This window comes from Hordeum vulgare, chromosome 3H (genome assembly GCF_904849725.1).
Source record: "Hordeum vulgare subsp. vulgare chromosome 3H, MorexV3_pseudomolecules_assembly, whole genome shotgun sequence".
Taxonomy (NCBI): domain Eukaryota; kingdom Viridiplantae; phylum Streptophyta; class Magnoliopsida; order Poales; family Poaceae; genus Hordeum; species Hordeum vulgare.
This window is the reverse complement of record NC_058520.1, coordinates 222,605,075-222,617,950: the sequence shown is the minus strand read 5'-3', so window position 1 is coordinate 222,617,950 and position 12,876 is coordinate 222,605,075. Positions and strand designations below refer to the sequence as shown.

Below are 12,876 nucleotides of genomic sequence, written 5' to 3'. Positions count from 1 at the left end.
GAAAACCAAGCTTTTGCTTTATCTCAAAGAAAAATTAAATAATTTTAATTTCACAATATCATAATCATGCACATAAGACTCATATTATAAACCAAAGATAACTCAAATATTTATCATGAAAAATATAAACATAAACCCATAATTCATTGGATCCCAACAAATGCACCGTAAGAAGAGTTACATCATATGGATCAAAGCGAAGATGTGATGAACATTGTATTGAAGATCAAAGAGAGAGACTGCAATCCAGGTACTGGCTATTGACTCATAGGTCTATGGTGAACTACTCACACATCATCATAAGGACAACAAGGTTGATGAAGAAGCTCTCTGTGATCGATCCCCCCTCCAGTAGAGTGCCAGGACGAAGTTCTAGATGGCCTCCCGTCGGAACATAGACTTGCGGTGGCGTAAAAAAGTGTTTTGGGACCTCCCCCAAAGTTTTTAGGGTAGATGAGAAATTTTAGGCTAGAGAACGGAGTCGGGAGAGCCACGAGGGGGAACAAGCAATTACGGCACCCCCGGGCCATACCCTGTTGGCTTGTGGGGGGCTTGTGCACCCTCCTGCCTCGTTCCGATGCTCCACGATCTTGTTTTGGCCTAGAAAAATAAACAAAAATTTTCACGTCAATTGGACTTCATTTGGTAGCGAAACCTGAAAAGTGGAAAAACGCGCAGCAAACAACAACTGGCACTTCACTCGATCAATAGGTTATTGCTAAAAAATAATTTGAATTGGTAGATAAGTGCATAAAAAGTGTTCCAAAATGATAACATAATAACATGGAACAATCAAAAATTATAGATATGTTGGAGACGTATCAAGGAGCAGTTTGCACTGCCTCCTAATCACCAAAGGGGAAAAACTTGTCTCTGTCCGCTGGCATGACCCGTGTCTCCTCCTTCCAACGGACGTGTCACCCAAGTGACAGGGGCAAAGCCCAACGGCCTAGCGCTGTGTGCCAAGCTACACGGAGCCACCCCATGGGAGGGCACTTTTAGGCCCTTAAAGGGCCTGATTCCATGTGGGTTGGCCCACACGTTGTCTTCGAGGCTAGCGGTAGATGGGTCATGGTACCTTGGTTCCCACCGGACCGACAATCGCCCCAGGTCCATGGTGCGCACGCTCTCCGAGCGAAGCGCGAGATGGGGCGGACCAAAGTTGCGGGCTTCGATGGACTATCGGGCTAGGTTGTGTCCAGCATTAGCCACGACTGGATGGCACACGCCCACTCCCCCATGATGCCTCGAGAATCGCATGGTCGCCCTAAAATCGCTACGCGGGACCGTGAAAAGCACAACTTCTCCCTAGGTGCTTTTAGTAATTAATATCAACATATATCTCACTGGACTAACGATTCTATCTAGTATAGTTCAGGAAAAGTTCAATGATGAAATGCCTAAGGACTATGAGGAGAACCCCTAGATGCGAGGAACATCTATTGGCAACAAGCTTGAAGACTCTACATTTTATATTTTGTGAGAAATCACATTCGAGTCCATAGGAAAGCCAATACCATGAAAAATACTTTTAAAAGGGGATGAGGTGACTGTGATGATCTGGTCGCTCAAGTGCTTAGTGGTTAGCCACCAAAAACACTCATGAAATTCTCCGACAAATATTATGTCCAAACCAAAAAGTCAAATTCGATGCTACCAAGTTTCTCCATTTCGGCCCCACCCAGTTTACCCTATAACGATCGAGAGCCAAACCCTACAATCTAGATACTACCAAGTCGGGTTTCGATGCAACCAAAAATAGTGTCCAACGAACTGATGTTGATTTATTTAAAATAGGAATTCCCTATTTTAGCATATCGGGGTCACCGAGTTTGCAATCTGCCTACACCAGCCAAAATTGGACCGACCAAGATTCCTATATCATTCTCATCGAGACGCCAAAAGTTGCCACATTTTCACTAGTCGGGTGCAACCAAGTTTTTACTTCGGTTACACCTAGTTGGGCAATGATGTTGTAACGGTTGGATTTTTGGACATGATTATATATACCCCTCCACCAACCTCTATTCATAGAGGAAGCACTCAGAATGAACCAACACTTGCCCCATCAATTTTTCCGAGAGAGAGCCACCTACTCATGTATTGAGATCAAGATATTCCATTCCTGTCATATGGATCTTGATTTCCACCCAACCGATCACTTCTACCAAAGCCAAATCTGTGAGAGAGTGATTGAGTGTTGAGGAGACTATGTTTTGAAGCACAAGAGCGAGGAGTTCATCATACTACCACATCTATTACCTTTTGGAAAGTGGTGTCTCCTGGATTGGTTAGGAGTCGCTTGGGAGCCTCCGACTTGGTGTGGAGTTGAACCAAGAAGTTTGTAATGGTAAGGAGATCGCCTACTTCATGAATATCTACCCCGACTGAGGCTAGTCCTTCGTGGACGTAAGACATGGTGGTATAGAACATGTTGCTTCTTCGTGGACCCTTCATGGGTTGAGCCCTCCATGGACTGTCACGGATGTTAGCCTCCGTGGGTTGAAGTATCCATCAACGTGGACGTACGATAGCACCACCTATCAGAACCACGCCAAAAATCTCCGTGTCAATCTTTGCGTTTGATCTTCCTATCCATACTCCCTACTTACATTTTCATGAATTCACTTTTCGCTGCTATACTCTTAGACTTTCAAGTGTAGAGTGTGATTGACTTCCTACAATTGTTAAAGCTTGCCCAGAACTAAAATTGGTAGAAAACTCAGTTATTATTGGATCAAGTAGTCTAATAACCCCCTATAAACATTCTTCGGATCCTACAAATGGTATCCGAGCTTTGTTCTCCATTGCATTGGTTTCACAACCTACAAGAGTATGGAATCTAGTGAAGGAAATTACCACCATAGAGGTCCATATTTTGATGGTACAAACTTTGCTAGTTGGAAGCATAAAATGAAAATTCATATTCTTGATCATAACCCCGCCATTTGGGTTGTTGTTTGTGTTGGATTGCAAGGTGAATTCTTTGGTGATGGAAGGAAACCGGATCGTGAGGCATGCGACCGCGGAAGAATTAAAGATGTTGCAATACAATGTTGAGGCATGCGGCATTCTTTTCAACTGCCTATGCCTCGAAGAATTCAACACGATCAGTCGTCTTGAGAATGCATAGAAAATTTGGGATACTTTGGTTGATATGCATGAAGGTATCGAATCAGTGAGGTAATCTGTTGGATGTGCTTCAAAGCCAACTTGACACGTTCAAGATGAATGATGATGAAGGAGTGATATGTACTCTAGGCTTGCTGTCATCACAAATGAGATTACCGATTTAGAAAGCAAAAAAATGACCGAGAAATTCATAATCAAGAAAATCCTAAGATCCTCGGATGAAAACTACGACACAGTGTGCACATTGAATAAAATGATGCCAAACTATACCCCGTGCCGTCACCCAGCCTTCTACCGTCGCGCCACCACCCTCCCCTGCACCACCACCTCTGCCGTGTCGCCGCCACCTATCCCGCACCACCAATTCCGATGGGCCACCATGCCAACACCAACCCCGTGCCTCCGCACCACCGCACCACCGCCTCACCCATAACGCCATGCCACCACCTACCCGATGCCGCCGCGCCACTTTTCCCACCGATCTGGCGCACATGTTCCTCCCCCCTGCTTCGGTCTACCAACTCCTCCTCCCTGCGTTACCGCTACACCACCGGTCCCCAGCTGCTGCTGGTCGCCGCTGTCAGAGGAGGCCAACGGCAGGGGGGCGACCTCCCCCTTCCCTTCTCGGTGGATCCGTCGGCCATGGCCTTCGGCAACTCCTGTACGCATCGCCCTTACCTTTTCCTCCCCCATACTACGGGACCCGCAAGAAGCCTCGTCTCTTCCTCCTCCACGACCCGATCTCCTCCTAGGTTTTGCTCTCCACCACCGCGGAACGAGCCGGAAATAGCGGCACGACACCTCAGATCCGGCTTCCCCCTCCTCCAAGCCTGCCTCGTGGCCACCGAATCAGCGGCCATCGACGAGGTATCGATCCCCTTCCCCGCCCCCACTTTTTTTTTGCCTTGAACCGAAGATTCCATTTCCCCCAGATCTCGGTAGCCCGCCTATCCCTTTATCTGATCTACGTTCTCCTCGTGTTCCTAACATCCTTGGATGGTCTCCCTTCCCGGGAATTTTAATCTGTCGTCCCATCGAATCGATTTCTATGTGACTTTTCTTCTGGTTAATTCGTGGGATTTGACGTGCTAGTTCAGAAGCAGGTATCAAGGGGGCTTGTGATGCAGGAGGATAAGCCCGCAGAGAACAAGATCAAGGTAACTCTAGATCAAGCATTTGGTTGGATTATTTTCATTGTCGTTGAGTTGCAGTTTGCGGATGTACTAGTTTAGGACGACAAAATTTCTATATGTGTTTGTTGTGAGTGGTGCGGATTACTTTGACGGTCCAGTCAACTTATCAAAGGATATATGAATCATGCAACTGTTTATGTTTGCCTGCCTGTCTGCCTGCACAAATACATAAACATTGTTTTTGTTGGGATGCATTTGTGATATGTCATTATGGCCAAAATGCCCTGATTTTGAGAAACATATCCTTTACTTATTTTAAACTACTTCATATTCTATTGGAGTGTGACCTTACTTGTTGCCATCACATACTGCAATGATCACTCAAATTAGTTTACTCAGCAAAGACAGATTGTTCATGTTGCATTTTTTAGTGGATCGGTTGCAGCACGAGAAGGTTCATGCCATTGATGGATGTATTGTCTTGTCTTAAGTCTCACATAATTTGTTTGCTTTGTGTATTGTCTTGTCTTATGTCTCACATAATTTGTTCTTGTGATCCAGCAGCCTACAACGAGTCCAGGTCCGGTCTAAGATCCGGCGGGATCCCCACCACGTGCCATGCAAACCTCCGAAGCCGCAGTGGAGCAGCTCCACCATGGTGGTCGTGGCCATGCGCATGGATGCTAATTTTCCTCACCGCTGCCACAACCTCGTCGATTAGCCATCCCTTTGTCCTCCTCTTCCACCTCCCCTCTTCTATCACTGGAGTAGTACACGCGTGCAGATGTACACTGCGACTCGTGTGCAGTACAGATCGGGCATCACGCGGGGTTGTAGTATGGTGTGGTGGCGCTTCATGACACATCAATTTTTTTTGACTCATTTTGCAGTTGACTCGGTTGAGCGAGCGGTTCGGCGGGGCAGGTTCCATGCAGTGCATTTGTAGGTATCATGCAGTGCGGCATTTATGTTTGTGAAGTGTGCATGTTCTATCAAATGAAGCACCATTTGTTTGTGTAACCATTTTGAGGTTCATTAGCCTCAGCCATTGAGTTAATTCAATTTGTCTCGCGGCCCAGATTGGCGACAATTGCAACTCACAAAAACATGGGTCAGAGAACTCCAAAAAGGTTCATTTTATTGGGGAAAATAATGAAGCTCATTTGGACCCGTCTCACGGTGCACTTTTCTTTAGTGTGATGTGCATTCGCGAGGTCGAAGCATGTAAAAGGATTAAAATATAAAATAAGACAATAATAAACTCATGAGGTTCATTTTGGGTAGTTTCGTTGTACAAATTCGTCATTATCGCGGCTCGCTTACTCATAATTGAAAGTGCAGAAAAATTGTTTCTCATAATTGGAAGTGCAGAAAAATTGTTACGGAAACGACAAAGAAAAGTAATACAGTCGACTTCTCAATAGTGTTGTGTATCACTTACGCTTGATGTGAAGTGCGTGTTGTGGCTTACTTACCCTCGATGAGACATGTTGTCCGCTTTCTCGTTTGAAAAATTTACGTTCGACAAAATAACGCATGTAGTTCGCTTGCCTATATAATGTAGTGTGGTTTTTGGCTTGCCCATATAATGTAGTGTGGTTTTTGGTTTTACGAAGTACGTTCTTCTTCCTTATGTGGTTCACGCGTCGATTTTGGGGTCGCAAATAACAGAGTGTTCGCGTCGATTTTGGGGTCGCAAATAACAGAGTGTTCGTATATCGGTAATTTCAAAACTGCTCCTCGGCCGTAATGAATTAGGGAGGGTGTTCTACATGAAAAAGTTGCGCCTCATCGATACCTTTCCAACACCGTATTATTTTCTTCATCCCGACGAGCGGTTTGTTAAACTTTACGAGAATACGCTCGATGCAACTTGTAGGCAGCCACAACGTTTTCGGAATTCATTTAAAACCGTGAGGAATCTCAACAGATTGCCAACGTATGAAAGATGTGCCTATTCTACAGCTTTTGAACGCCCTATCATATGCCCTGTTCCGGTGAACGGTTTAAAAACTGCAACGAAAAACGTACCACAAAGAACAAAAAAAATTGAAAAACAAGTTTCCAGTTTTTAGTAAATTTGAAATTGTTCTCAAATCGTAAGGAATTAGAGAGAGTAATCTACTTGAAAAATTTGGGTCTCCATGATATATTTCCAACACCATATAGTTTTCTTCAATGTGACGAGCGGTTTAGAAAAAATCACGAAATTACGCTCGATGCAGCCCGTCAAGCGCCCACCATTGTCGAAACTTCTGTCAAACCATGAGGAATCGCGAAAAGTGTTCAACATGACGAAGTTGGGAATTTTCAGTAGCAATCCACCTTGTTCCGATGAACGGTTTAAAAACTAGAGCCAAAACGGCGTCAAAAAAACATGTGCTGTTTTTTCTAGTGACATTGCAGTGCCTGGTTTGATAGGGATGGAGTGCACTACCGTTGAGGTGTAGTTGGGCAGTGTTAGCGGAATAACTATTCTGTTAATATTAGCAGAATAAAACGGCTATATATATATATATATATATATATATATATATATATATATATATATATATATATATATATACACACACACACACACACACACACGTTGCGTGATCCTTCGTAAGTAGGTTATATTTAATTTGTCCATTGGGTACGCATTAAACAATCACTTAATTACATATATACATATATATGTCTGTGCCTCATGCATTCATTGTTTTTGTCAAACACTCTATCATGTGGGTATCTACGTAACACCCACTACTGTAGGATGCTACTAACGCGACACTACAATCAGAGACCCTTTGACGAAACTGTGTGTGATGCATGAATCGCAAACGGTGATGTAAAAAACTGTCAAAAAAGATGCAAAAGCTTTGCAATGGCAGATACATCAAACATGATTCATATTAGAGTTGTGGGTGCGATGCGTGGCATACAGTTCAGTCCAATGAACTATTTGCGATGAGGCAGAACAATAGAAACGGGAAGCCAAATGAAGGTTTGTGTGATATACGACATACAGTTCAGTCGGATGAATTGTTTGTGATTAGGCAACACAACAGAAACTCTCAGCCGGATCAAAGGTGTGTGCAATATACGACATAAAGTTCACTTGGATGAATTGTTTGCACTGAGCCAAGAGAACATAAACGGTTCAACTTAACAAGATATGTGTTATACACGGCAAATAGGTATGTAATCAGAAATGTGTGTGAGAACCGATAATAACACAGACGATTGCGACTAATAAGCATTGTGTATTGTGGGCAAACACGTCCTGGTATACAATTGTTAGCGATTGATGAATTCATTATCGACGGTTTCCTTAGTATGTTCCGTGTGCGATGTGATTGCATACGGAACAACAACATATATACTAATAAGGAAATGATTGCACAACCAAATTAAACATCAATTACATAGGTGGCTACTACACACATAAAATTTCCACACAACAAAATAAACTATTACATGCATAATTAACTAGGATAAATGATCATTTGACCATCTTCTAATTCTTCTTGTGATGCTTGCCGCCACTTCACTATTAGGATTAATGGAACAATATTCTTTACTATGAATAGTGTGCTTTGTTGGGCACACAAGTATATGGATCATAGCCTTGGGCGAGCAATGTGCCGGCACGCGTCGTGCTTGCTCAATGTTCCTTCTATGCCAAGTTTCCACTAATTGATGGATTTTAATGAACACACCACCATTTCCCCCATTTCCTCACTCGTTTCCCCTCGGCACCCAACGATATTGCGCATAAACCTAGGTGGCGCGCGATGCATCGAGGCAACAAGCACAACGTGTAGAAAATCTACCTTTTCCAAGCATGCCAACCCACTGAAGCACCGCCTCTACCATCAACCTCCTCGACATGGAAAACGAGAAGGCTCCACGGCCTGTCGAGGCCGAATCGATCCCCGGCAATGCGATGGACGACGTTGTGCTGCGTGTCATTGCCAGGGTTGAGCAGACCCTTCTCCATGACGCTTCAGCGTCGCAGACCAAGATAGGGATGTCAGCATCGAGAGACTGCATCCCGCTGCACAACATGATCGATGGTGCAGTTTGAAAGCATGCTAGGTGCGTCCACGCCGATAAGCTGCAGCTCGCCACACAACGACACCGTTGGAGGGCGCAGAGTGAGAGGCGCGGTGTGCCGCAAAGCAAGAGAATATGAATCGGTGCTTTCCTGTTGTTGGTAGGGCATTGCAGCTGGGTACATGTCTCGTAAGTACCCACATTCCTTACTAGGACTAGGCAGAGGTCTCCTACGCCATACTTGCACTAGAGGCTCGCCAACCATTTACATGGGTCGCGTCGTTCTCCTTGCCTTCGGCTCGCCGAATGCCAACGCGCTGGTCGCTACGCTCGACTACATCCTTGGCCCAGGTGTCCACCTAGGCGTAGTATAGGATCATGGCCATCTCATCCTCAATCTGGTGATCTTCAAGGAAATAGCCAACTTTGAGCTCGAGATCGCACTCGAGATGTACCGCAAGCATGTCGACAGCTTGGACGAACTTGTGCACAAGTTCACGCGGAGCCAAGAGCTACCGTAGGCAAGGGTTGCTGGTCATGGACGCATTTTGTTTTGCTAAGTCGTTTCGACATGGATCGCTATGGATTCATAACAATCATAATATTGCTTTGTTTATTGCTCTGTTTAATGTGTGTCTCTATTTTGTGTTCTTATATGTTTTGTTTCAATGTGTGTATATATGCTTTCCATTCTGTATATGTGGATGATAACAGCTAGAAACAAATTAGTATACAAAAATAGATAAAAAAATAGAAATCATAATATATATTAAGTGTTCATTAGTTCACCATAGAATATATATAATATCATCACTTATATGTGATGATACTTAACTACCATGTACAATGCGTAAAATTGAAAACGAACAATAGTAAACTAATAATCCCTCCTCGGGGCAGTATTCCAGCAGCCCCTCGCTAGCAACTCCCTAGTGTGCGGCATCATCCCCATGCGAAGGCAATACTCCACCTCCTTTGCATCACAACACTTGACGTACCGATGTGCCTCTTGGTGGCGGATGAACACGAACGATCTTGCCTTTTTGTTGGGCACCCACAGGAGCTCCTCATCGGTGGCACGGTGGAGCTTATCAGCCACCTCCACACAATGATGATGCGCCTAACACCTTTGACCTTCCTCACCCGTCTTCGTAGACCTCCTCCGCATGATGACGAGCCCACCCCCTAAGCTCCACCGCCTCCTTTTTCCATACGGCCTCACAGGCTTCACAAGCCACACGGTACCTCACTTTCTCCTCCGCCATCTCCTTCTTGAAAGCCACTTGCCTGGCTTTCTCACCCAGTGGCCACGACTTCCACACACAAAATTCGTACTCACCCCAAAAACACTCCAAAGTTGGGGCGTCTGGTGCAACATCGTCTGGAGGCCCGCAGGGGTCCTCCTCGTCGCTGCTCTTCGACTGAACATCCTCGGGTGGCGGCACCTCCTCGTCGGTGTGTGGGCAGACTGGCGGCGCCATCACAGAGATTTGAGAGAGAGAGAGAGAGAGAGAGAGAGATAGAGAGAGAGAGGGCGAACGAGCGGAGGATGTAGATGAGAATGTAGGCAGAACGACGTGAACATGGCATTATTTATTAGCAGCCAAAATCTAGATCGACGGGAACATTACACACACCGATCGATGGAATTTATGAGTACTATAGTTTGAGTTGCACACGATTCTCGTAGCAAAATATGTGTGGGAACTAAATAGTTGAAGGTTTCCAATATAGAACCGCATCTAATTAATAACACGTGCCACTCACCTTCCAAACCTCGTGGCGCGAAATAGAGTGCCAATCGTGTGGCGCCTAGTTGTTTTGTGAGATATTTACATTTTCTTTCCTCATATAAGTCAACAAATGATTATTTTTGTGTTACCATGGCACTCCATGCATATATCCAAGCCGTGACACCAATATGTTTGAAAATTCCTTTCAATTTAGTGCACATGGAATTAACTCGCACACAACAAGTATACACATATGACTTTTCAAACCGTTATAGTTAGCTCTTGCATGTACATATAGTTAAAATTTGGAATGCGGTCATTAAATTGCTAGAAAATCACTTAAATGTCTTAAAAAGGTCAAATGACCACTGTAATTTTCCAAGTTTTGACATGACGGTTGTATTAGTGCACGTTAGCTCTAGAAATTTTTTGAAGGCCATAAGAAGAAGCTATCATTGGTTTGTTATCAAACATGAATTGTTCCCTCTCTGAACCACGAGCCTTCTAGTGAGTTGCTCCAGTTTGTGAGGGGGATGTGTCCAAACTTTTGTCAAAAGTGCCAATTTTATTACCACATCATCTTGCTGGCATGTCATTACGTCAAGATAGGTTTATGTATTTCTGATCATTTTTTTATTTTTTTGGAACTTAAATGCCATGGCACTCGATGCTTTGTGTCCAAGGCGTGACACCAATATGTTTGCAAATCGTTCCAATTTACTACACATGGAATTAACTCACACACAAGTACACAAATATGATTTTTCAAATAGTTATGATAATTGTGACATGTTCATGTAGTTCAAATTTGGATTACGATCTTTAAATGGATAGAAAATCCCATAAATATCTTAAAAGGGTCAAATGACCCCTCATATTTTCCAATTTTTGTCATGACAGTTGTAATAGTGCGTGTTAACTGTAGAAAAAATTTGAAGGCCGCAAGAGGAAGTTATCGCTGGTTCATCATCAAAGATGCTTTGTGCCCTCTCGGAACCACGATCCTTTTAGTGAGTTGCTCCGATTTGTGAGGGGTGTGTGTCCAAAGTTTCGTCAAACAGGCCAATTTGTTTACCATAGCATCTTGGTAGCATGCCATTACACCAACAAAGGTTTCATGTGGTCCAATCTGTAAGACCAATATGTCAGAAAATTCCTTCCAATTTACTGCATAATGAATTAACTTGCACACAAGTACACAACTACAATTTTTCGAACCGTTATGGTTAGCTATTGCATTCATAGGTAGTTCAAATTAATATAAAGTCATTAAATGGCAAAAAACACTTAAATGTCTTAAAAAGTTCAAATGACCCCTGGAATTTTCCAAATTTTTACATGACAATTGTATTATAGCACATAAACTATAGAAATTTTTTGAAGGCCATAAGGAAAAAGCTATCGCCGATTCATCATCAAACATGCATTGCGCCCTCTCGGAACCACGAGCCTTCTAGTGAGTTGCTCCGGTTTCTGAGGGGTGTGTGTCCAAACCTTCACCAAATAGTCCAATATTTTAACCACACCATCTAGGTGCAATGCGATTACGTCAAGCAAGGTTTTATGTGTTGCTCATCATTTTTGATTTTTTTGGAATTTTAATGTCATGGCATGCACTCGATGATTTTTGACCAAGCCATGACACCAATATGTTTGAAAATCCTTCCAATTTACTAGACATGGAATTAACTCACACACAAGTACACGAATATGATTTTTATTAAACTGTTATGGTTAGCTTTTGCATGTACATGTAGTTCAAATTTGAATTACGGTCATTAAATGGCTAGAAAATCACCTAAATGTCTTAAAAAGGTCAAATGAGCCTTGAATATTTCTAGTTTTTGGCATGAAAGTTGTATTAGTGCATGTTAATTGTAAAACAAATTAAGGCCACAAAATGAAGCTATGACGTGTTCGTCATCAAAGATGCATTGTGCCCTCTGAGAACCATGACCCTTCTAGTTAGTAGCTCCGGTTTGTGAGGAGTGTGTGTCCAAAGTTTCATCAAACGTGCCAATTATTTTACCACACCATCTTGGTGGCATTCCATTACGTCAAGAAAGCTTTCATGTATTTCTGATCATTTTTATTTTTTTGGAATTTAAATGCCATGGCAGTCCATGTCCAAGTCGTAACACCAATATGTTTGAAAATTTCTTATTATTTCCTGCACATGGATTTTAGCTCGCACACAAGTACACAAATATGAGTGTTCAAACCATTATGGTTAGGTGTTATGTGTACATGTAGGTCAAATTTGAATTACGGTCACTAAATGGCTAGAAAATCATTTAAATGTCTTATAAAGGTCAAATGACCCGTGGAATTTTCAAATTTTGACATGATAGTTTTATTACTGCATGTTAACTATAGAAACATTATGGGGACATAAGGGGAAGCTATCGCTAGTTTGTTATCAAACATGTATTATGCCCTCTCGTAAGCACGTGCCTTCTTGTGAGTAGCTCTGGTTTGTGGGGGGGTGTGTGTGTCCAAATTTTCGTCAAACAAGCTAATTTTTTACCACAACATCCTGGTGACATGCCATTACATCAAGCAAGGTTTCATGTGTTTCTGATCACTTTTTAATTTCTGGAATTTAAATGGCATGATACTCGCTGCTTTGTGTACAAGCCGTGACACCAATATGTTTGAAGATTATGTCCAATTTATGGCACATGGTATTAACTCGCACACAAGTATACAAATATGACTTTTTAAACCGTCATAGTTAGCTGTTGCATGTACATGTAGTTCAAATTTTAATTATGGTAATTAAATGTCTAGAAAATTACTTAAAGGTCTTGAAAAGGTCAAATGACCCCTGGAACTTTCCA

At 43.0% G+C, this 12,876-nt stretch overlaps 1 protein-coding gene across 4 annotated transcripts; it reads left to right on the top strand.

The window, feature by feature from the left end:
* The first annotated feature begins 3,419 nt into the window (after positions 1 to 3,419).
* LOC123443561 lies at positions 3,420 to 5,285 on the top strand. 4 transcript variants are annotated; one of them, XM_045119982.1, is made up of 3 exons: positions 3,420 to 3,999; positions 4,236 to 4,289; positions 4,830 to 5,285. In XM_045119982.1, exons 1-3 carry the CDS (start codon positions 3,502 to 3,504, stop codon positions 4,854 to 4,856), a joined length of 579 nt encoding a protein of 192 aa, XP_044975917.1. In that variant the 5' UTR covers positions 3,420 to 3,501; the 3' UTR covers positions 4,857 to 5,285. The 4 variants fall into 4 exon arrangements, with proteins under 4 accessions (XP_044975917.1, XP_044975915.1, XP_044975916.1 ...); XM_045119980.1 differs by having other exon boundaries at positions 4,230 to 4,289; XM_045119981.1 differs by having other exon boundaries at positions 3,421 to 3,999; positions 4,827 to 5,285.
* The last annotated feature ends 7,591 nt before the right edge of the window (positions 5,286 to 12,876 follow it).